The sequence below is a fragment of the Micromesistius poutassou genome (genome assembly GCF_964030765.1).
Source record: "Micromesistius poutassou genome assembly, chromosome: 11".
NCBI classification, from domain to species: domain Eukaryota; kingdom Metazoa; phylum Chordata; class Actinopteri; order Gadiformes; family Gadidae; genus Micromesistius; species Micromesistius poutassou.
The window spans coordinates 13,659,701-13,684,813 of record NC_140281.1 but is presented as its reverse complement, the minus strand read 5'-3'; the positions used below and the strand labels follow the sequence as shown (position 1 = coordinate 13,684,813).

Here is a 25,113-nt window from a genome sequence, read left to right as displayed (position 1 = left end):
TACTGGTACTATCACTTCTGCTGAAATTAAGGAAATGTACATTTAAATAAAAAGTGGTTGAAGTAGAATCACAGTACATCTTAAAGTCAAAGATGTAATTTAAACCATAATTAAAAATATATAGATATATGTAATTGGGATACCCCTATTATGTATTTTGAGCAGAATGAGACCACCAGAGACAGGCACTTCTCACTCTCCCTCCTCCCACATCTGGCACAGCCCATAATGAGCTGCGAGAGCTTGTGTGTACACAAGCACCTCTCACGCCCGCCTCGCTGCTCCTCAGAAGAAAGCATGGCCTCTTGTCGTTTGCCAGGCAGAATGTGTGGCGCTGGAGGTAAACAGTGAATGGAGCCTTTATGGCCGGCTGTAAATGGCTCCTACAAGCCATTACACACTCACCTCTGACTGAGAGAACAGGTGAGGAGGGCTAGTCTGTGTGAGGGACTAAATGGATGATTTTAACAGCACACACCTGAGACAAAGACATTCCTCTGCCCTAATAGGTCCAAGAGGGAGGGGATGAGGCTCTGAGTTTTACCATGTATAAATAAACAGGAAGAACCTGGATTTTCAGAAAATGGTCTGAAGTTATAAGCTCCCCTCTTCTCCAGAATCTACAGGAAAGTAGTGGTTGTGGAAACGTGTAGGTAGTATTGAGTGCCTAGTACCCAGTGTATGTAGTACAGTATTAGCCAGGTGTAGATAATGTATTAACCAGGTGTAGGTAGTATAGAGCACCTAGTACCTAGTGCAGGAAGTACAGTATTAGCCAGGGGCGGGTAGTGTATTAGCAAGGTGTAGATACAGTATCAACCAGGTGTAGGTAGTGTATTAGCCAGGTGTAGGTACAGTATTAGCCAGGTGTAGGTAGTGTATTAGCCAGGTGTAGGTTCTGTAATGCTACTTTTCCATTAGCAAACTCATGCCAACCCAGCTCTGATAGTTTTACCTACAAACTGATAGTTGGCATCAACACGGGTGCACACCAGAAGACTCCTCGCTAGTCCTGCATGCTAGCCTGGTAGAGAGGAGAACTCTCCAAACTCAGCCCAGCTGTATTGACAGCATGGGACTAGATTGGCTGAAACGTGTTCAAACATAGGATTCTAACTGTCGCTGAGGTAGTCTCCCAAAACCAGCCTGTCTGTATGCAAAGTGTTGTCCAGAACCGCATACTTATCATGAGGTCGTTATTGACATGTGAGCACAACAAATCACTGACCACACAACTGGAAGAGTGAAAAACCAACCCGTGGTTGTGAAACAAACATTCAGCTGTCTACTTAAAAAATACAAGCTCTCCCTACAGACCTCATGAATGTACACATAAGATAAACCTGATTCACTACATTTCTGTGAGTGACAATGTTGACCACCAATGAGAACTGTGTCTTGAAGACGCTGCACGGCTTCACTTGCTCTATGTACCAGTCATTTGGAACACAAAGTCCACTAGGACTAAACCTGCGGAAAGCAACGTTAGACAGACGTACCTGGCTCCAGGTGTGCAGGAGGCGTAGCTGAAGAGCAGGGGTCTGAGCAGGTGGTCCAGCAGGGTGTTGGCTAAAGGCACGGATGGGGCTCCGCTGTACTCCAGACTGGACGGCAGCCGGTGGTTCACCAGGGCATACAGAGACCTGTAGTACCCTGCAACACAGACACACACTTGTGATTGTATGCTGGGATTGTTGAAGGGCTGAACGATTTGGGAAAATAATCTAATTGCGATTATTTTGACCAATATTGCGATTTAATATGTGATTTTTTTAAGTGATTAAGTTCCTTATGCTCTGTATTATTCACTAAAAAGCCAAAAAAAACTATAAATCTTACTGCTCTCCAGTCATTAACGGTAACAAATCTGAAAAAATTAAAGTTTTTTTATTTTTTATTTTTTTAATTGCAGCTTTTGCGATTTGCATATCGTCACCCTCTTAAAGTAATGGCCTAAGTCATATTTTGAAGTTGTTCAGAAAACAGAAAAAACTGAACCATACAGTATATAGAGTATATTATACTCTATATAAACAGAAAAAACTGCCAACTAAAACAGAAAAAACTGAACCGTATATAAGAGTATATTAGAGTATATTATACTCTATATATGGTTCCGTTTTTTCTGTTTTCTGAACAACTTGAAAATATGACTTAGGCCATTACTTTAAGAGGGTGACGATATCGCGTTCCATTACATCACAATTTCGATTTTAATTTGATTAATCGTTCAGCCCTAGATTGTTGTCAGCAACTTGGAAGTCTGTTTAGATAAAAGGGTCTTAGCGGTCATGTAAAGGTCGCCCTTACCTTTCTGGACCACGGAGTACAGGATCTGCTCCAGGAGAGACGTCACGCTGTCTGCATCTCCCAGAGCAGGGAGATACGTTCTCTGGGAGGAGAACACCTCCAGCATCCTCATGGGAACCGACACGTTCAGGCTCTCCTCCCTGCAGTTCAGCAGCACCCTGGACACCACAGATAGATTATTTATGTGTGTTAAACATTCTCCATTCAAAGTAACTAGTGGTCCAGGTCCAGTGGTTTAGTTCCTATAATATTAAGTGGTCCAGGTCCAATTGTATCTAGGGATCCAGGTCCTATAGTATCTAGTGGTCAAGGTCCCATAGTACCTATCGGACTAACACCTATAGTATCTAGTGGTCAAGGTCCCATAGTATCTAGTGGTCCAGGTCCTAAAGTATCTAGTGATCCAAGTCCTAAAGTATCTAGTGATCCAGGTCCTAAAGTATCTAGTGATCCAAGTCCTAAAGTATCTAGTGATCCAGGTCCAATAGCATCTCGAAGTCCAGGTACCGTACCTGCAGCAGAACCCCAGGATCCTCTTGATCTGGAACAGGCAGGTCTGTCTCTGTGGTCCCGCCAGCAGAGACACAAACTGACCATGGTGTTTCACCAAGCTCTGACACAGCCAGACCTATTACACACACACACACACACACACCTTGAAAAACTGTACGAGTCATGCTTTCAAAATAAACCCTTGGCAGGTGGGCTTAGATAAGGTGTATGAATCCTATTTTCTAAATATGAACCCTAGCAGAAGGGCTTACATAAGATGTATGGTTCATGCTTTAAGAATAAGAGCTGGGCAGGTACTGACCAGTCTCTGTGCGTCTGGTCCCTGTCTGTAGAAGAAGATTAGCTGTCTGGTGACTAGGCTGAGGCTAATTCCGTCCAGCTGCTGGGCTCCGCCCGCCTGGATCTGCCCCACCCGCTCATCAAACCTACACCTCTGGATGGAGTGCTGCACGCAGAGGTCACACGAGTATGGGTTAGACATGCTGGAGTTTCTGGACATAGTGGTGTACTGGACATACTGGACAGGTCATTCAGGAGCAAGTAGGCGTTGATCAGTACAGAGACAGGTCATTAAGGAGCAGGTAGGGTAAGACAGTACAAAGACGGTCATTAAGGAAGAGGTAGCAGTAAGACAGTACAAAGACAGGTCATTAAGGAACAGGTAGGGGTTGAACAGTACAGAGACAGATCATTAAGGAACAGGTAGGGGATAGACAGTACAGAGACGGGTCATTAAGGAGCAGGTAGGGGATAGACAGTACAGAGACAGGTCATTAAGAAGCAGATAGGGGTAAGACAGTACAGAGACGGGTCATTAAGGAGCAGGTAGGGTTAGACATTACAGAGACAGGTCATTAAGGAGCAGGTAGGGGTTAGGGGTCATCTTGCGCTAGGATGGCTAAAGGTTGGACTGTGGACATTGTGGATCAAAGCCTGAACCTTTCAGCTGGAAGTCAAACACTCTGAGCACTAGAGACCCTGGCCATGTGCATATTGTATATTTTAGGTAACAAACTAAATTAAGAGGATAGATGAGTACTTTATTCATCACGAGGATAAATACGGTCATTATAGCAGCGTACAATAATACAACATGAATGATTGTAGAAGTATAAGGAACTCTGTAGCAAGTATATAAGTAGTAAGTATCTCAGAAACAAGAATATGAGTAGTAAGTATCTCAGTAATAAGTATCTAAGTAGTAATTATAAGTATCTGAGTATAAAGTAGTAGTATCATGCAGAGTGGGGGTACCTGCTGCTTGCGGTCCTGGTAGCCCCGTATATATGACTGGATGATGATGGCGTTCTTCAGTCTCCGCCGTTCATCCTGAGCGGAAAGAGAACAGTACACACACACGTTTTCATCAGTCTTCTGGTCCATTTATTCTGTAGTCTTTCTGCTTATATTTCCAAAATTAAATACATGTATACAAGTCACTATAACTGTATTATGGTCATTGTTGATATACAATTAATAGTGTGTCTGTCTGCTTGTTATCATTACTTCTCTTTTCCTGCGCTCCTCTTGCGTGCGATGCAAAAGGGAAGCTTTCTCCTCCTGCAGAGAAACACAACTTACTTTGAACACAATAAAGACCAATACACTAACCACAACACATTCTGAACACACTGAACAACACACTCTGAACACATTAAACGCCCACAACTAGACTAGTATACTGTCAACATAGTCACAGTTCAAAATGTCATCTCATTGTAAATATATACAACGAAAAGGGTGTATGACAGTCAGTGTTCACGTGGTCTTGATGACGTACCTTTCTACTTGCGCCTCCCAGGGAAACCTTGGGTCTCGTTTTGAAATCTCCCTCAAAGCTGAACATTGTCAGACCTTTCCCATGGATTGCCTGCGTAGTGACACGAAAATACCCCAATCTCTGAAACATCCACAATAAAAAACACAAACACACTCACGAAAAGGACTGAAGCACAACGTGTCAGAGGTTTACAGACTGGACAGTGACAGCATATCTTCTACAACCTACCGGGTATTGTCGTCCAATTATAGCACAAATATACAGACAGTGTGTCACACTTATGTCCTGTAGAGTCCAGAGGTTGTCGGTGTCTGATCTCCTGAGTAGGGTTGCCGGTAATGTTTCTGACTGTAATTACTTGGTTAGCTCCAGTGCTAGCAAGTGAGTGCTAGCAGGTTAGCTTATGACTCAGCAGTAGATGAAGGCACATCTACTGCGACTATGAGACTGGCAAAGGGCGAGCGGTCCACACAACTAGAAGGATACTGTATTGATCAAATATTGCCTTTGTGATCGACCTGATGTGTTAAGACGTCTTTGTTGACGTTAGCATGAATGGTGGCTAGCTGCGCTGCTATCGCTGAGCCAGGCTAACTCTACGGAGATCTCTTCCTGTCTTCGTATCCTCTACAACATGTGATCGGTATAGTAGGATATTTTCTATAACATGTGATCATTATGTGAGGTTATGTTAAGAGACTCTCTGGTAAACAGTACCGTTTGGTGAGTGGTTTACCTTGGGCAGGACAGTAGAGCACAGCTGTCTGTTCGCTGCTCCTCTTCTACAAGACAACACAACCCCCTCTCATTGGTCAACAACTATATCCGCTTCCGGTATTGGCAGGGCGCTGATTGGTCAGGACCATTGTCAACACACAGACCGTGTGTGTGTGTGTGTGTGTGTGTGTGTGTGTGTGTGTGTGTGTGTGTGTGTGTGTGTGTGTGTGTGTGTGTGTGTGTGTGTGTGTGTGTGTGTGTGTGCGTGTGTGCGTGTGTGTGTGTGTGTGTGTGTGTGTGTGTGTGTGTGTGTGTACGTGCGTGTGTGCGCGTGCGTGTGTGCATACATTCTGAGAATGGCATCCAACGAGTTTCACAAAAGGTGAATGATTTCATTATAATGGAATGTGAAGGAAAAATAAATAGTACTCGAGAACAAAATAAGAAAGTTTTGCTTCTGAAAAGCAAACATGTCCAGATAAGCCTCTGAGCGGAACATAATCAGTCAGTGAGACACAAAACTACTTCAGAAATCCATTTTAGTTATATCTTCAAGGTAACAGTAGCCTTCTATGAAAAGTCTAAATCCGTCATCGTGTAAATATAAACCCATACAGTAGACCTATGGCCTACGCACAACAAAAGAATAAGAGTGAGCAGCCTATACTTCTTTTTTCTTATATTTTCTTATTATATATTCCTGTCTTTAAAAAAAAGACCATGTTATAGGACTGTAGTCAACCATTGCCTTTCTGTAAGTTCAATAGTCCATAATGACCCTGCTACGGTTATAGGCTACTGTGCATTTACTAATAAAAACACTTGTCTTGATTAAACAATCGTAATATTTCCAAATCCGAGCAAGATGCCCTAACCCCTACAGCTCCTTAATGACATGTCAACAATGACTGTAAGTCACTTTGGATAAAAGCATCTGCTAAATGACTAAACAGTAAATAGGCCTGCAACCGTCCTGTCTCCAGACCCAGGTTTCGATATGGCTACATCCAGCAGATGTCTTCATGCGTAGAGGTGTTCAGAGGTTAAAGAGGGATGAACCGACGGCAGGAGATCATCTCCATTAGCTCCGCTGTCCTGGAATATATCTTCTCCATTGAGTATCTCGGTCCCCTGCCGGATAGGGCGATCTGGCAAGGCTAAACAGTGAAACAATATAAGCCTTATATGCCTTTATGATGTAGAGCATCAAGGGGTGCGAGATGTAACATAATTTAAAAACAGTTCAGTAAAATCGGTCATTGAAGTGAAATCTAATTGGGTATACTAGGAAAATACACTTTTTCTAAAAGCAGCCTAATGGAAATAAACAAAAACATAAATAGCCTACATAACGTTTTCCTATCTATAGGCCTACTGTCTGACTTCGTCAGTAATTTCTCATTCAAAGTTGAAACACCGATCCCCATAAAGGAATCAAACACATCAACCAGTACATCATAAGTCCATAACAGTCGATAATATTAAGCATTTGACCTGCCACGACTTCGTCCGGTTTTTATTAAAACGAATTAACAATATGATCGGAGGAATTTTCTAAATATTTTCCCAGAAACGAAGCACAATTAATAATTAAATTATTTGCCATTAAAAAATGAAATGTATTTAATGTAACATTTGCATTTGTACAGGCTATATTGAAATAATTGTATTCGTTAAGAAAATATGCTAAATAATAATAAATAAATAATAAACATGTAATAATAATAATTACTATTATTATTATTCTAACTCTATATAACAAGCTATAGATGGTAATATTAATATAATATATTATAATTATAATAATTAAAAAAAAATATACTGTATAAAAATATATTTTTCAATATTATAATAAAATAGTCAGTATAAATAATAATCATAAGAATGGTGCTAATTATGCGGATGGCCCCCTGGGGAGCCGTGCGGAGGAGCGGCGGCTATAAAAGCATCAGGTATGTGTTCATCAATACGGGCTGACTGGCCAGACAGAGTCGGTCTCGGAGACCAGACAGGCTCTCGGTCCACCGTGGATGGATGGCGCGTCTCCCACCAATTAAGAGATAGTGGCTAAATAAATAACTTGGACTAACTAAATAACCTGTATAACTTGATCAAGGCTCTGGATACCCTGTCACTGGGCCATACATGCAGACTCAAGTGTCTTATCCTCTTCAGAGGAATATGCTCAAGCTCGCAAAGCGATGACATCAATGAGTATAACGACGGCGATGGGAACAAATGTTTTAAAATGTAATCACCACGTGCCCAAAGGAATGTTATGTTGCCGTAAACTAGCCTACAGCAGGCTCCTTAAATTGCTTTTTTATAATGAACACATTTAGCCAGCGTAATTAATATATAAACTATCCCAATTTGTCACGATGATTTGTACTTCAGTTAATTGTGAAAGTAATTAGGGCGCAAATGAACAACTTTGATGAAAGCGCGGGCTTTGGGGGTGCGCGTCCATCTGGGGTCTTATTAATTCTCTCTCCGTGCGAGATGTGATGACACAGAGCCATAAATCCTGCTGATTGGTGGAGAGGCCGATAGTAAATGGCTCCATATTTCACCACTGCTTTAATAGAAATATTCATACACGTCTTTAATGAAATTAAACCGGCGGGACAAAGCCTAGCGAGCCCGCATATGTTCTGTTAAATTATATATATATAAATTTAAAAAAATATATATATGTATATATATATATATACATATATATACAATGTCGCAGGCCTTCGCTTCTAAAATATCTTTGTTACCCAGAGCGACTGTTTAAAATAACCGACGTTAACAATATCTATCCAAACATTATACACACATCCGGGTCTCCATAACGATACGCCATGTCCTCTCTCCGTGCGCGCCCCGTGCGCGCATCAATCTCGCGGTATGATCACGTAATCGGAAATGATCATCAGGGCCTCAATTAAACTCTAATCCTTTCTCTAAACTATCGCGTGACTTGTTGATTTCCCCCGAGCAAATAGACGCGCGCGGGGTGGTCCTGGGGGGTGAGGGGGTTGGGGGGTGGGTCCCGTGGGTGCGGTTAGCTGATGAATTGACCAAAACTAATCAGCTTTATTGGGAGACAGGTTAAGGGCAACAGGGTGTCAATAATTCTCTCCGTGACCTCCTCTTCCATTAACTTTAAGTGGCTTATTAGACCCGGGCGCGCGGAGTCAGGGGCCCGGTCCAGCTCTTGCTCCATCTCCCCCATCTCTCTCACCCCTCGCTCCATCTTACCCCTCTCTCTCACCCCTCGCTCCATCTCTAGTGATCTCTTCATCTCTCTCTTTGTCTCACCCATCTTTTCCCCATCTCTCTCTTACCAGCACCACATGCAGCGTCTAAAATACACTTGTCTTGTTTCTATAATACCGAACTACAATATTCCTGTATTTATAATTTCTAGCCCTATATTTGGTAAAAAAAAATTATATATATATAGGCCTATATATATTGCACATTGTGTTTAAGCAACTCAAAGTGTACACTAATATTATATAACTCAATATGTATTATATTTATTTATATTATATAGTATAAATGAATTCTGAGGCCTGACAGAGGTCCGCACCATCACACCACATCTCCATCCTCGATAGAAGATGGATATTTGAATGGTTTTTATTTTTATTTCCAAAAAGTATTATTTATATTATATTCCAGATTTTTCCTTTTGGTACATTTTTCTTGCGTTGTAAGAAAAGTATTGTTTATATAGTCTACTCGCTGCTTTCATGCTGTTTCCATACAAGGACTTAATTATTCACCAGTATTTTACATTAACTCTTCATCTTCCAATAAAATCGCAAATATCTGATATGTCTTGTAAAGTTGCAGGCCTGACGTTATTATGACGATAGTGAGTTTACTAAAACAGGGCCTGATGTATGTATCTTTATCTTAATTAATATAGATCACGGTCGCTATATAACGCCACTGAAATAGTCTCCGTTTGACTATACGGCATAATAACGGTCCAACTAATCTTAAGTGCGTAAACAGCTCATTAATATCATGTAGTAATTCCCCATGTTGGTCTACACGTCACATTGTAACGCGTTGACCAAAGAGATACGCCCCCTGTCTGCCGCGCCAACCAATCAGCGTCCAGAAACCACGGCGTGAACTGTCACACTGAGACCCTCGCGCTCACACACCGGATCCAAACTTCACCGGCGGAGGAAGGTAAACCACCGACACCGGCTCTCATGGAGAAATCCAGAAACTTTCGGATCGACGCGCTTCTCGCGGTCGACTCGCCCCGGGCGCAGACCTCCCCGCTGGCCTTGGTCACCTCCCTGTCCTCCTCCTCTCTCTCCTCCTGCTCCGAGGGACTCACCTCCTCCTCGGCCGCCGAGCACAACACCGGCGCCCCCGACTCGTTACGCACCGAGACGCCCTCCCCGCCGCGGGTTTCCGCCAGCGGGTTGATCCCGAAGCCCGGGTACCTGAGCGCTCCTCACGCGATGCTTGGATTACACCCGCAGAGTTCCGGCGGCCTGCCGCCCCAGGCTCTGTACGGACACCCCATGTACAGCTACTCCGCTGCCGCCGCGGCGCTGGGGCAGCACCCGGCCCTCTCCTACCCCTACCCGCACCCGCACTCCCACCCGCATCACCCGCACCACCACAGTGACTCCATCAAACTCACCGCCAGCACCTTCCAGTTGGACCACTGGCTCCGGGTCTCCACCGCGGGCATGATGCTGCCCAAGATGTCCGACTTCAACTGTGAGTCAATTCGGTTTTTGCAACCTGCTCCGTTCCGGGATGATGGTTAATTCGCTTTGTATAAAAAATATGTGTAATTTATTATTAATAACCTCTGTGATACTAAGTGTTGAATAATCATAATGATACAGAGAGCTAGAGCCGGCCTGTGTTGGGACAGGAAGCGAATGGACAGATAATGGACAGGGGAAAGTAGCGAAGGCGTGTGAAGCCGCAGCCGACACTGTGTTTGCTCTGCGGATACTGGCCTCTTGTTTCTGCTGCTTTTAGCACATCTGTTCAAAACCAAGTTGCAAATATCTCCTCCGGGTAGGGTTTACAGGCCCTACAGATGCCAAGGCTTTTAGAGACAGATATATCTTTGGAAAACAGCCCTATATGAATTACACGTCGTTCTTTGCGGTCTGAAAACATCTGTCCCTTATCAATCTTATCAATGTCATTTTGTTTATTAGTATGCACAACATTTCAACAACTGGAAATATTTATAATCGGTATATTTAAGGTTTGGAAATGTTAATACAATGCAAAAGCACAATTCCAGCCGTTATAGTTAACAGTTAACATCAAATTCATGTTGTTTGTGTCTTGCAGCTCAGACGCAGTCCAACCTGCTGGGGAAGTGCAGACGACCCAGAACCGCGTTCACCAGTCAGCAGCTCCTGGAGCTCGAACACCAGTTCAAACTCAACAAGTACCTCTCACGACCCAAACGCTTCGAGGTGGCCACGTCCTTGATGCTGACGGAAACACAGGTAACACGGTCACACCATCATCTATTATTATTCAAAAAGTAAAATTATACATAGCTTTCATACACTAAGTTCAATTCACGATGCTGTTGTGAAGTGTCTAGTTGTGCGATCGAGTTTGACCTCATGCGTCCAGTGCGTACTTGACGCGTAATTACGCGCCGGGTCGGTTTGTGTTTTATTGTGTGTTAGACGTGAAGCTAACCTAAAGTCTGTGCTGGTCTGTTGTGATTCTGAAGGTGAAGATCTGGTTCCAGAACCGCCGCATGAAGTGGAAGAGGAGCAAGAAGGCGAAGGAGCAGGCGGCGCAGGACGCCGACAAGAAGGGCTCCAAACACAGCGGCGCGGAGAAAACGGACTCCAAGAACGGACGCATCAGGGACTTCAGGGACAGTGCTGAGGACGACGACGATGATGAAGGAGGAGGAGGCGATGGCGGAGGAGGAGGAGGAGAAAGAGGAAACTTCTTGTACAACTCGTCGGATTGCTCTTCGGACGACGAGAGAAACCACACGAGCGACACGAGACTCCAGCCGTGAACCCGGAGACCGCATACCCCCCAAACCCCTAAAAGCTAAAACTGTAGAAACGTTTTTACACCGGATGCAATTGCATGTAACCCGCTGCCTCTGTAATCCTCCGGAGTAGCGGCCTCTTTGTGTTTGATGAGACAGGTCGAGGTCGAGTTCGAGGAGGGAGGTTGGATCTCCGCTCCGATCTGCGACCCCGTGCACGGACGGTCGGTTTAAGTTCTGCAATGTTCACATATCAAATACGGCTTCTCTAATGTCACCGCATGGTTAGGCCTATTACTGGGTATACATTGGTTATTAATGGTTAAGAGGTTAATAATCATCAATAATAATCGATATTCATCCTGTCCGTCTGGTGTTTTAAGATGTTTCACTTGGATAATTGTAAAATAACGGTAACCTTTATTTTTGTATTCTGTATTTATAAAAGCTATACGAGTGCATGCTAAATTATTCTTTGGCGTCTTTGTGGTGCAGACCAAGGGAAATAAAATGTTTTATTAAAACGCACATGTCATTTTCTGTAGAGCCGACCGCACACCATCCCTTGTGCTGTTCGCTCCGGCCTGCTGCGGGGTGTAAAATATCTGAACTGGTGTCAAATATCGAAGCTTGTCGTGTAAAACAGACTGGTAGAAAACTGTGTTTTCCTCCTCGTCCGCGGGGCGTGGGAAGGGCCGCTCAGAAGGGCCCCTCGCTGCGCTGTCTGCACCCCGTCCCGCAGACCGGTGCAAACAGCCTCTCAGACAGGCGAGCAAAACATTTCACACCGCGCTCCCAATGGGTATTAATAATGGACCGATAATATATAGACCGACCGACGGCTCGTCAACAGCTCCACAACACATCTTTTACATTTTACTGGAGTCTGATTTACATCGGAATTTGAGTTATGAAGGCGGAGTGTTTCCTCCCGGCCTCGTTATTCAGCGAGGGCACTTACGCAGAGAATAGAGGATGCAGACTATCATTCCTTTACCTACAGCTCCTACACACTGTGGGAGAAAATAATTAAATAAATTAATAGCTAATTCCGACCTGTTGGTCTAAAAGGTTTCTACGTTAAAAGCCCATAAGGCTTCAACACATAGGCCTACATTTTGTATGTCTGTCTCTTTTTACAAACCAACCTTTTTTGGGGCAACACGAGGCCTCGCTGCCAGACGGGTCTAGTTAAGCCAATAGGCTAGTACTAATCCCGTTTTGACGTTGGATAGCTGTCGCTTATACCAAAGGCCCGGAGACGGCGAGGGTTCGCTTATCTCAGCTGTTTGCCGAACGGAGCAGAAGCAGAGTTCACCTGCGGGTCAGGTGGGCCCACACCGGCCCCCCAGCTCATCTGCAGACAATAGGCCTTATGCAGGACCATTCATCCCACTATCGCTCTCCACGCCACTTCAAAGCGGCATTAAGATCACCCAGAGGGTTAATGAGGACCCTGGCAAACACAAGCCTGTTTGACAATTGAAATAAAAAAATTAAAAAAATTCAACCCTCGACCCTTCCTCATGACGGCTACTTGTAACTTTCCCACCGGACCTCCAGAGACCGGAGGGCATTTCCTTTCGCTGACCTTGGTCACAATGTCTCTAGATGCACAGCACGCATGCGAAGGCTGTTATTAAAAGGCGAACATCAAATGTAACATAAGGCCTCTGCTATGCCGAGCAGGCGCACACACCGGAATAAATCACCGGCTCGACGTGTGAAAACGCTGAATGAACTTCTATATATATGAATACTGATCACGAAATAAAAAATGCATATGTTAAACACCATTCATATTACCAGGTTATCTTGGTTCAAGTTCTCTATATTTATAATGGAACATAATCTATAATCTCTATATTTATAATGGCTGGAACGAGAAGATTTCCAGTTCCATGTTGAAATGTCGCATTCTAGAGGCGCCTCTCGGAATTACACACAGATGGGGATAACGGTCCGCTTAGGCCCAATTCAAACATTAGGAAAATACCGTTTTAATTAATTTTCATTAATAATAATTCATTTTTAATTTAATATTTCTGAAATGAATTTGTATTGAGGAATCATACACGATAAACTTTGTACAAATCAATGAACTGTAACCTAACCAAAATACATAGCTAACCAACCAAACAAGCCATCTTCAGTTTATCATCAGTTAAAAAAAAAGTCACAAATAAAGTAAAACAAATAAAAAATTCTGCTGTAAGGTTCAGAGTGTTCAGGGTTCCGTTGTCACGGCTACAGTCTGAGCTTAGTGTCTTTAGCCTCCATGGCCTTGGTGGCGATGTCAGCGCGCTCCAGCAGGAGGCGGGCGTCGTCCGCTGTCCCTTTGGACTCTGCTTTACTCAACAGGAAGTGACTGATGAAGAGCTTCAGCCCCTCGCGCAGCATGCCCAGCTTGGGCACCCCCGAGATCCTGCAGGGTAGAGATTAAGAGAGGTCAAAGGTTGTGAAGAGTTAGGGTAGGGTCAAGAGAAGAGCCAACATAAAAACCGTGCATTTATCCATTACAATATACCATTTCATTCCGTTAATGACCTGTCTCTGTACCGTCTGACCCAGACATGGTCCTTAATGACCGCTGTCTCTGTACTGTAACTCCTAGCTGTTCCTTAATGACCTGTCTCTGTACTGTAACTCCTAGCTGTTCCTTAATGACCTGTCTCTGTACTGTAACTCCTAGCTGTTCCTTAATGACCTGTCTCTGTACTGTAACTCCTAGCTGTTCCTTAATGACCTGTCTCTGTACTGTAACTCCTAGCTGTTCCTTAATGACCTGTCTCTGTACTGTAACTCCTAGCTGTTCCTTAATGACCTGTCTCTGTACTGTCTAACCCCTGTCGACTCCTTAATGACACGTCTCTGTACTGTCTAACCCAATCTGCTCCTTAATGATCTGTCTTGGTACGGTCAACCCCCTACCTTCCTTAAAAACATCAAAATCAACTGTAAGTCCATAAGAGCAGGTAGGTAGTAAATAGTCAATCATTCACTTAGACTGAGTGCAGATACATGTTATTATGAGAAGGTAGGGGTTATGGGGCTTCTTGTTCTAGGATGCCTATAGGCAGGGAGTCAAACACTATAACAACTTGACTTTCCTTCTGGATTTATCAATCAATTTCAGGTCAAATATGTCTAGCAGATGTCATCTAATAGCTCCGCCTACCTGCTGAATATGGCGGTCAGTTCCTCAGGTTGGGCTTCCTTCAGCAACCGAGTCAACACCTGGCGGAGGAACCGCACCCGGACTTTGTCCAGCTCCCCAAACTCTATCACCTGTACAGGAAATGTACATAGAATGGTTATCACCATGTGTACAGGTAGGACATAGGCCGGTTATCACATGTACAGGTAAGACATAGGCTGGTTATCATGTACAGGTAAGAACTGGGACAAAGACTGGTCAACTCCTGTACAGGTAACGCACAGGAAGTAGACAGAGAGAGAATGTTGACTGAGAGGTCATGTTGCTGGGGTAGGGTAGTGTCTCACCTTGAGGATGGAGAGAGAGAGGCTCTTCTTGAGCAGGAAGCGTGTGACCAGCTGCACCAGGTTAGAGAACACACTGCTGGTGAGGCTGGGCAGCTCCTTGAACTTGTCCCACAGACCGAACTGGAAGGTCATCTACAAGGAGACAAGGAGGTCAAGGAGGACAGTCCATTACTACTGTCGCTGAAAGGAAGAGATGGATAGAGAAGAATTCTAGTAGTCATAAGCACCAACACTTGAGCAGTGAGACGAATAGGTGCAGTGATGAAGAGGAGGAGGTGCAAGAAAGAGGAGTAGTGGGAAGAGGAGGCGATGCATGGTCCCAGTAGAATAGTTCAGGGAGCAATCAGAGGAGTAGGGAAGAGGAGGTGGGAGAGGAGCTACTCCTTGTGGGGTCTGAAGCCAAGAGGAGGTGGGAGGATGTAAGGGGCAAGATCTGAGTCAGGCACAGTTCATGCATTCAACCGTTTTTTAAAGTATCAGTAGGGTTTAGTTAGGACTGTAGGGTTGCCAGGTTGGTAGTGTAGTGAGGACTGTAGGGTTGCCAGGTTGGTAGTGTAGTGAGGACTGTAGGGTTGCAAGGTTGGTGGTGTAGTGAGAACTGTAGGGTTGCCAGGTTGGTGGTGTAGTTTGGACTGTAGGGTTGCCAGGTGGGTGGTGTAGTTGTAGTTAGTGCAGTACCTGGAAGCGACGGTCGTGGCTACAGAACTTCTCTCCCAGCACGGCGTAGAAGGGGTTGAAGGTCTTCTCCTGCAGACAGCAGTCCATCAGAACATGGACAATCTCCCGCTCCTGCTGGTCCTTCAGACCCATCCTGCACAACACAACAAGGACCTTCAACACCACAACCTTTAGACTAATGTGTTTATTTGGTCATCTGTAGTTTCCGTTTATGTATTTGTTGCATTGGCACCTGGTTCCTGTCTCTAAGCAAGCCACAGGTAGAGCATTAGCTCTATGATTAGGCTTTTTCTCGATAGCATGGAAACTGTCTAGTCTAAAAATCCCACAGCAAACAACAAAGCCTGTGTGTATGTGCAGAAGTGTGTGTGTGTTAGGGCTGTCAAAATTGCTCAAAAATGACGTTTGAATATTCCCTCTAAAAAAACACATATATTCAAACTATTCAAATATCTATATTTGTGCATTATGTCAATGTTGCGCATTACGTCAATAACAGGACAAACTAATACAACGAGACATAACTACTTGTATAGGTAGTTTATTTAAGTTTAAACATATTTGACAACATATTACCTACACAAAAATAAGTAAATTAACTAATGTCCAAGACCACAGACCTCGCTCTCACTCGCTCTCTTTTTCCTCTCTCTCTCTCTCTCTCTCGCTCCCCCTCACTCTCTCTGTACATACTGGTTTAAATGTTAAACAACAACAATAAACAATTGCTGAGTTTTGTGCAAGCAATTTAAGGACTTCCCGACTCAGGCTTGTGTGCGCCAGTGCGCCCACTCACAAAGCAGACAGCCGCACTGCGGCTGCCGCGGATGTGTGTTTTTCTACATTCGAATATTAATTTTCACCTTTGAATGTCTGTTTTTAAAAACTATTTGAATATATATTCGAACTTAGAATATTTGTTGACAGCCCTAGTGTGTGTGTGTGCTGGCGTTTGTGTGTGTGTGTTTTTCTGTATCTGTGTTTGTGTGTGTGTGTGTGTTTCTCCAACTGTGTGTGTGCAAGAATGTGTGTGTGTGTACCTGATCAGCTTCTCATAGGCGTCCAGGTAGTCCTCGCTGGTCATCACAACACAGAATATGTTCCTCCTCACGTCCGTGTTCATTCTCTGCTTCCTAGCCTGCTCCAGCACCTTGGCACTGAACTGGTGGGGGGGGGGGGGGGGGGGAGATGGTGAAACACAAAAACAATCAACCACCAGTCTACCGGAAGGCAGCCAATGAAACACTGGCTGTCGTCTTGAGGATATTTCAAGTTCAAGTTTCAAGTGTATTGTAGTTTATAGTTTATTGTCAGGAGCATAACGATGGAACAACAAGCATTATTTCACTCAGGGCCGTTAAACCTGAAGCCTGAAGGTCAAACAAAAGTGAAGAAAATAATTAAAATACATTTCAAAAGTCAATATAGAATAAAATAAAATAAATGAAATATATAAACTGCATATATATATATATATATATATACACACACATACATATAGTAAAAAGCAACAATTGTATACTCTTTTATTACCATATATATAATAATATTAATAATAAATATAATAAATAATAATTTAAGTTTTTAAAGTGTAGATATGTATGCGATATGTGATTCAAGAGCTGTGTGATTCGCCCAGGTACCTGTCCTCCAGGGGTGGTGGTAGGTTTGGGGGTGTGGCCTATCATTGGCGCTCCCACCCAGCAGGATCCGACGATCCACCAGCGGCCCACCTGGTCAGCAGCCAGAATGTTGTCGAGAGACACACGCAGCTTCAGGTCTGATCCCCCACGGCTAGCCTGGGTCTGTCACACAGAAACACACGCACAGGAACTCAGGAAATAGTCCAATCCATTTTGGCCGAGGTCCCCGTTTAATAACGGCTACCTGGACCTCTGGTGCCCTCTGGTGGCGGAAAAGGGGATAGCCAAAATACATCTCATGGCTCAGGATTCATTCCGCCTTGATGATAAAGCAGCTTTGTCTTTCTAAACCCACATGAATAATGTAGGTTTACTGGTTTAGTGGGGTTCATTTGTCATTGTGTTAGGGTTAGGGTTATTCTCTCTGGGTTCTTACCTCCATGTACGGAGAACCTACCAGAGTGCTTCTCTGTCTACTGCCCTCCATGTAGAGAACCTACCAGAGTTCGATGTAGTTTCTTGGTCTTCTCCAGGGGCTCAGGGTCGTAGCCCGGGATCTTCCTCATGTCGTTGTTCTTCAGCGCCATCATGGTCTCTAGCATGAAGCGCACCTGTACACACACACACACACACACACACACACACACACACACACACACACACACACACACACACACACACACACACACACACACACACACACACACACACACACACACACACACACACACAATGCGGGAACCTCATTCATGAGCACTACGTGAAGCACCAAGCTATAAGCAGCAAACACTAGAATACTTTTTCCTAAATGTTTTCAGAATAATAGACGGTCGAGGGAGTAGATGGTGGGCACAGCTTACAACTGGGATGTATTCATATGAAAAAATGGTATATTATTATTCTTATTTTATTATTATTATTCTTCTTCTTATTACTATTTATAAGCGTATCACAGCTTCATACCCGGGTGTGGTCTGTGACCGTGGGCCCCAGCTGGCTGGCCTTCCTCTGGGCCTCGTTGATGAGCTCCTTCAGGGCCAGGGCGTCGTCCTTGCGCAGGGAGAAGCCCACGTTCTTCAGGACGAACAGCACCAGCTGGATGTCCCTCTCCCCGAACGCCCCCACCAGCCGCTTCAGGATGTCAAAGATGAGGAGGGAGTGGACCACCTGCAGGTTGTAGAGGTGGGAGATGATGGCCAGAAGGTTGTCCGTCTCCTTGCCCTCCCCCTGGCCACGGTACTCAACGTCGAACTGACGCACCACCGTCTCTAGGAAGTGGGCGCCCACCTGGAGGGAACACACAACATGACGTTACACTTTAACCCTTCATCTAGCCATCTGTGTATCTCTCCAACATCAACAGTACACTTCTCTTACATAGAAACTAGAGATTCATATATAATCCACAATTCCTCCCAGCACAGTCATCAGTCCAGCTAGGGCGACTTCATCCCCCTATGCAAAACATTTTCACCGGGTCTAATTAAGCTACAATTAACATGCATGTTGCATGTCACGCTTACCGTATGAACCTGCTACACACTCTCTAGAATAGGGACCAGTCTACCTCTAGTCTAGATAGTAAAGAGTACAGACCAGCCTACCTCTACATAATAAAGAGTAGAGACCAGCCTACATGTAGATAATAAAGAGACCTTGGGCCTACCTGTAGATAATAAAGAGTAGAGACAAGCCTACCTGTAGATAATAAAGAGTAGAGACAAGCCTACCTGTAGATAATAAAGAGTAGAGACTAGTGATGGGTCGTTTGCGAACAAATCAATTTGAATGAAACACTCTTTAACATGAACGAACCGACCTGATTCCCCGTTTCAGTTCGTCTCATTCGTATCGTTCATTCTCCGAGACTCGACTCCCAGACCCACCCACTAGTAGCTGAGTTGCTGATGCTGACTCGTGAATCGCTGTTCGTTCACTGACTGTGTTAAGTGGTGAAGACTCGAGGACTGAGACGTCACGAGAGCCAGCCGGGCAACAACATCCCGATTCCGAACATGAAGCGCTCCTCAGCTGAAAGGAACTTAGTTAATGTTGTGTTGATTGATGACCGTTTGTACCATTGCACGATCGTGATTCGTTTGAGAATGAGAATGAGGGAGGAGCTGAGTCTGACTGACTCAGCTGAGAACAGTGCATTCCATGATTCACCGCTACTGGAAACGCGACTGAATGAATGAACGAAACTATTCTGAATGATTCTTCTTGGCGAACTGACCGACATAAACTGAATCAAGCAAACTAATCATGAAATCCACCACTAGTAGAGACCAGCCTACCTCTAGATGATAAAGAGTACATATTAAAGAGACCAGCCTACCTCCAGGCCTACGGAGTGGTGCAGTAGGCTGACCAGCAGAACGTGTTCCTGCAGCAGCCGGTCAGGCATGAGGCTGGAGGTGACGCATGCGGCCAGCACCACCTCTGTCAGCGTGTCACTCATGTCCTTTCTGCTGGAGCTCATGTACATCTCCTCCAGCTGAGCACGGATGGACGCCATGTTGGCCTCGCTCAGCCTGTACACACAGAGAGGAACAGCCAGTCACAGGACGGTACTAAACCGCGGGATGTGTATCGGTGACAGGCTGTTGTTGTGTACCTGTTCAGCAGCCCCTTCACCCTCCTCCGCAGCGTCTCCAGCTCCGCTCTGCGTTTATCATCCCCCGGGATGCGCAGGTGGGGCGGGATGTACTTCACTGCAGTAGACATCACCTGGAACCCGGAGAACAGTCAGCTGATATTAATAACAGACCGAAAATTCTGTGGATTTACTGTGTTAGGTATAATCTTATCTGAATAAGAAAAAAAGGCTTACAACACAGCATTGATATATCGAGGGGGATAAGGCGTTAAACTTCAATCCAAAAGGTTCTGGGATCAAACACCCCCATGTCTGCAGGCTACCTGTCATCCATGAGCAAGAACCCTAACCCCCGATTAACCCATGGGACCCCCTGAAAGCCTCAAAAGCAAAATTTGAAGGGGGTCTCAAATTTCGTAAATATATATATATATATATATATATATATTTTTTTTTTTTTTTTTTTTTTTTTTTTATTGTCACTAATGGTCATTTAAATGTGTTTAAGCTCACCATGTCCAGTATTCAGAATTGTAAACATTTATTCACAAATATGTTCTATTTTTTGCCAAGCGGAGCCAGCCAGTCCTGTGCGCGTATGCAAATTGTGCGCCATGTGCGCCAAACAGAAGAAGGGCCCTATCTTGCGCCCGGTGCAATTGACTTTCTACACAGACGCATGTGTCGTTGCTAGTTTGCACCCGGCGCAAAGCTGATTTTCCCCCGCAGCAACCAGGCACCACTACACTTGCGCCTGGAGAGGCGTGTCGGCGAAAAGCAGGGGCGTGTTCCGGCGCAAATGATACTTGGTGCTATTTTAGTGATCTAAAAAATGCGCCAATGCAATTGCGCCACTGACCGAAAAATACCTGGGGGGTGTTCCATCAACCAAGCTAAACCCAAAGCCGGGCTTATTTTGCTTAACCTGGCTTCTTTCAGCTAGAGTTGCGTTCCATTAATGTGGCTTAAGGGAATCTCCGCTAAGTAACCATGGCAACTTATCCGACCAAACTAACCTGGTCGGGAGCAGGTTAACTGTCAGGCTAACTTGAGTGGTGTTTCAGAGAAATCCATCTGTCAGCAACAATTGTACCATCAGAAGGTTCCGCCAAGCCTAGTCCTCACAATTTTGTCATAAATGTGCATATATGAAGTACAAACAGCGTATATTTTCACTAAGGGTTTGTAGTGGACATTATGGACACATAAGATTAAATGACGCAAATGAAATAATTCAATGAATTGCTATCTATTATTACTGTGGCTATTTTTTTGGCGCTAGTTCTAACCAGGCTTAATCAACTAATCGCCGCTTTCGTTAGCGACTTTGATGGAATAAGCCTACCCCCCTGGTCTATAGCGGATAGCGCAGTTGTTGTTATTTTGACGTGCCATGGCAGGTCGGAACTACAACATAGCCTACGCTTACACACACGTAGGCTACAGCACAAACATGCCAACTATTAACCTGATTTAAATATTATGTCAAAGATTATTCATACGTGTGAAACTGCATAGAAATAGCGTGTGGATTGTGGAAACATTTTTCCATAGGGCTGCATGAATGAAGATGAATGAAGTACAGTAGGCTATGCCATGCGTTATAATAATAATAATAATAATAATAATAATAATAATAATAATAATAATAACAATAATACATTCGAGCAAAGTATATTCCAGGCTTCCAAAACAAAATCTAGTTTTAGGGTAAATGATTGGTTAAATGATTTGGGAAAGAACCGCTGATACAGCGGCAAGTTGTACTTTTAAATCAATGCATCTGCAAACACCGTACAGCAAACACATATGTTCTTGACCCAGACATCGTGTACAAGCCCATTACTTTTAGGATTGATGAGTATTTGATCGTGAGAAAACATAGTTTTACCGCGAGTGAGTGTTAAAAATAATGAATGAATGCGGGTGATGCTTGGTGCGCGTGTGTGTGCGCGCCCATCTGTCTAAACACATAGACGCATAATGCAGTCCATGGCGATGTATATTAACAGGCGATGTATATTAACAACACATAAATATTATGAACACAAGTCGACAACGATAATGTATACAATACTGGTAACAAACGATGTTTGTTAATGTATTGCCGCATATCATTAAATAGACCCACAGTTGCGGCCATCGAGGACCGCGTCCGCATATGTTTTAAGTTGTCTTTGCCGCAATTTACATGACGAATCAGTATTTCTGAAGTTGAAGAAGAAAACGCTATTCCATGTGTTAATTATGCCTATTATTTGGCCATAAACTGAGCCATTTGAAGTTTGAAATTCATGTGGTCATGCATCTGTCTCAGCGGAGACTGCAAACGCGCTGTCAAAAAACAACTCAAGTCAAAATGCGCTGGCTCTTAAAGGGTTGGGAGATGCCACTCTCATTGGTTTATTGCATGTTACGCCCAAAACACACCTACGGGTTTCAGCCCAACCCATTTTAGATTTGCGCCGGGCGCAAAGCTAATTTATCTCGCCGTCATAATAGCAACAGCGCCATAGAACCGCCCACAAAGTACTTTGACTTTGCGCCTTGACGTCTGCTAAGTATGCTATAGGCCTACTGCATGAGACAAATTTAGATCGATATTGCGCAACAATCGGGAGATGGGAACCCCCCCGAATATTTAAGGGTATTTCGCACACTGCCCCTAACGCAAATTCACTGCAAGTCGCTTTGGACAAAAACGTCTTCAAAATGACAACATAAGCATCAAGCTGTAGTGTATGAATGCAATGTCTCATAAAGCTTTAGGACTAATAATAAAGACTGAAAGTGCTTAATATACATACAGGCTGGGGAATGAGCAACGACGTCTCTTTGTCTCCTTGGTCTTCTGACTTATCTTCGCCCTCATTGGCTGATTGAGCTTCATCTATTTCCTTCTGCTCATCTTCCATCGCCTCTTCCTCGTCGTCCTTCTCCTCATCCATGCCCTCATCATCTTCCTCATTTTCATCATCCTCGATGTCTTCATCTATAGACTCCAGGTCATCTCCTTCCTCGTTTTCCCCACCTTCATTGACTACTGCCTCCTCCTCCTCACTCTCCTCTTCATCATCAGACAGCTCTGACTCGCTCTGATCAAGCTGGGCAAACTTCTCCTTGGCTTGCTCTACGTCCTCCTCACTGTCATACATGACCCCGCCCGCCGACCCAGAGCCAATCACCCCCAGGACGTAGTCCAGTCCGTCATCGGCAAAAGACTGTGGTAGTTTGCTCTTGTTCTTCCTCTTGTTGTAGCCCAGACATTTCTCCAGCATCTTGATCTCTCTCTCCTCAGCCTCGTTGGCCTCCAGCAGAACTCTCTTCCTCTCAGCTTCAAGCTTTTTGGCATGGTTCTTTCCCTTCTTGCCTTCTGGAGGTTGTGTACCGTCGGTGTCTGAACTCTGTGGGGCAGCCTTGGCTTTTTTCTTCTTTTTTTTAAGGGGTTCAGTTGCTGTCTCCTCCTGTGATAACTCTTTCTTACCCTCGTAGTAACACTTCATTTTAGCTTTTTTTGTTTTCCTCTTTTCTTTACGCATCTCTTTGCGACTTTTCCTCTGGACCAACTTAATACTGTACTTGTTGTCCTCCTGGCCGCTTCCTCCACCATCATCATGATCTTCATCGTCTTTACCCGGTCCACCATCATTTTTTTGGAGGAACTCTTTCACCGTCGCCATGTACTTTCGCAGTTGCTCATTGTTCTTCTTTTTGAAGACTTTCTTTTTCACTTGTCCCTTCATGATTATATATCACACACAAATGTCCACTAATGCTTACAGACCATTAGTAGCTCGTTAGTTGGCTCAGCTAACGCACTCAAGCGTTGTTCCTCACTAGCTTCTCTTCTCAATCGACAAGAATAACACGAGTGATGTGTTAACCCCAAACCCTCCGTTTTTAATATAATATATAGTCATGGGTCAAAACTTTAACATGTGTATACACGCATGGTATCTCCGGACTGTGCTGTTGACTCGCCTGGGAGAACCACATGACAGAGCTCACCGGACGCGCAGCCGAGTCGCGTCGTGTCGCTCAGTGACGACGTCATTTATTTTGGGGCGTTATTTTTGAGCGGTTTGCCTGCATTGTCAAACTCAACGGCAATCATCCTACACAAGTTTCTGCTCTGACCGCTAGTCATACGAGTTAGCATGTGGCGTGTCTATAGATCTGCATTTGCAATATGAAGAATGGAAGAAGACGACGTGACGATCAGAGAACAGAATTTCCACAGCCAAGTTCGAGAGTACATCGTAAGTACCGTAGACTGCTAACCCAGCTAGCGCCTACCGCTGTTTGTGTGATGAAGATAGGTTGAGAGAGGATCCTGCATTGTAGCGTTATCCCGGTCTAACGCTACTCAACTTCCGGTCTTGTATTTCCTATGAACTGTCAAGTAACAGTCCCCGAAACGAGAAGAACACAAACATAACACGATTAACCACAATGACTAAGAAAATACATAGTTTTGATGGAGAATTTGACAAAGCAATATCTGCAAACATGTTTCGGACATCGCTTCATCGCAAGTCCCTCTCTCTTTCTCGCCGCCAAACCCATGCAACTGAAAGTCCCGCCCAGACCATAATCCCGCCCTTTCTATAACGCTAATCAGTACTCCTGAGGTAATGACAAAGCCGATCCACAGTTAGCATCGCTGCTAGCCTGACCTGTCAATCCATATATTCTTTAATGGAAATTTGTTAACTGTTATACACTTGACTTCACCTACCAAACGCATATCGCGTACAGTAGAAAACGAAACGTAATGTGTTGTTTCGTCTTCCAGTTTGACACATATCCGTGTGGTCGACCTTCGATTACAATGTTGTCGATATAGGATTAAATATGATTATTATTCTGACCAAACGGAAGTTAGGGAAGTCGTGGATCTTGGTTTGACCTCTGCCTTGATTAATGGTGAAACGTACGTTCGATTGTGAAAGCTCATATTTGAATTGCTCAAGAAAGTCTAGAATGTTTTGACAGCCCTACTCGTCACATGTCTGTAGTGTCCTTTTTCTGATCCTTTCTTCCACCATCAGAACTCTCCTATGAATATTGGATCATGCTGTTACTGCTCATTGTGTGTAAGGTAGCACACTGAACCTTAATAAGTATGGCAGTTGCCAGTGTATAACAATATTATTGTTGCATTGTATATGTCGTATGTATGTGCATGACTGTTTAATACACGGATACTACAGCATTGACAGCTACAACCCACTTCACACCTCATGTGAAATGCTGGGTGTCAAACTATCCCAAAATATCTTCAAACCCACTTGCAGAGAGCTTTTTTCTAGCGATGTCTTTATACTAGGACGGTGCTCGTTCACCAGAGAGAAGGGGACTC

General features: G+C 44.2%; 4 protein-coding genes across 8 annotated transcripts in view; 2 read left to right on the top strand and 2 right to left on the bottom strand.

The window, feature by feature from the left end:
* Positions 1–5,401, bottom strand: part of ube3c (ubiquitin protein ligase E3C) — a 31,134-nt gene extending 25,733 nt beyond the window's left edge. For 2 of the 4 annotated variants that reach the window (XM_084475237.1, XM_084475240.1), the window contains exons 1-8: positions 5,340–5,401; positions 4,604–4,723; positions 4,330–4,383; positions 4,078–4,152; positions 3,125–3,268; positions 2,823–2,938; positions 2,311–2,468; positions 1,500–1,653 (exon numbers count right to left, since the gene is read on the bottom strand). In XM_084475237.1, the coding sequence (XP_084331363.1) occupies positions 1,500–1,653; positions 2,311–2,468; positions 2,823–2,938; positions 3,125–3,268; positions 4,078–4,152; positions 4,330–4,383; positions 4,604–4,669 (767 nt within the window). In that variant the 5' untranslated portion in view covers positions 4,670–4,723; positions 5,340–5,401. Of the gene's footprint in view, positions 1–1,499; positions 1,654–2,310; positions 2,469–2,822; positions 2,939–3,124; positions 3,269–4,077; positions 4,153–4,329; positions 4,384–4,603; positions 4,724–4,831; positions 5,218–5,339 lie in introns of those variants that run through there. The other 2 variants (XM_084475238.1, XM_084475239.1) reach the window with 2 other exon arrangements.
* A 4,136-nt stretch (positions 5,402–9,537) lies between these two features.
* Positions 9,538–11,351, top strand: mnx1 (motor neuron and pancreas homeobox 1; the record flags this gene model as incomplete). Its single annotated transcript, XM_084475096.1, has 3 exons — positions 9,538–10,060; positions 10,655–10,815; positions 11,052–11,351. 3 exons carry the CDS (start codon positions 9,538–9,540, stop codon positions 11,349–11,351), a joined length of 984 nt encoding a protein of 327 aa, XP_084331222.1.
* A 2,027-nt stretch (positions 11,352–13,378) lies between these two features.
* nom1 (nucleolar protein with MIF4G domain 1) lies at positions 13,379–23,722 on the bottom strand. The gene is made up of 11 exons (XM_084475570.1): positions 22,559–23,722; positions 19,770–19,882; positions 19,491–19,686; positions 18,116–18,439; positions 17,653–17,763; positions 17,153–17,314; positions 16,550–16,671; positions 15,510–15,642; positions 14,832–14,963; positions 14,506–14,615; positions 13,379–13,752 (listed from the first exon to the last, which is right to left on the bottom strand). Exons 1-11 carry the CDS (start codon positions 23,492–23,494, stop codon positions 13,575–13,577), a joined length of 2,517 nt encoding a protein of 838 aa, XP_084331696.1. The 5' UTR covers positions 23,495–23,722; the 3' UTR covers positions 13,379–13,574.
* Positions 23,723–23,836: 114 nt separating this feature from the next.
* Positions 23,837–25,113, top strand: part of lmbr1 (limb development membrane protein 1) — a 33,602-nt gene continuing 32,325 nt past the window's right edge. For both annotated transcript variants that reach the window (XM_084475357.1, XM_084475356.1), the window contains exon 1: positions 23,837–24,010. In XM_084475357.1, coding sequence (XP_084331483.1) covers positions 23,948–24,010 — 63 coding nt within the window. In that variant the 5' untranslated portion in view covers positions 23,837–23,947. The remainder of the gene's footprint in view (positions 24,011–25,113) is intronic.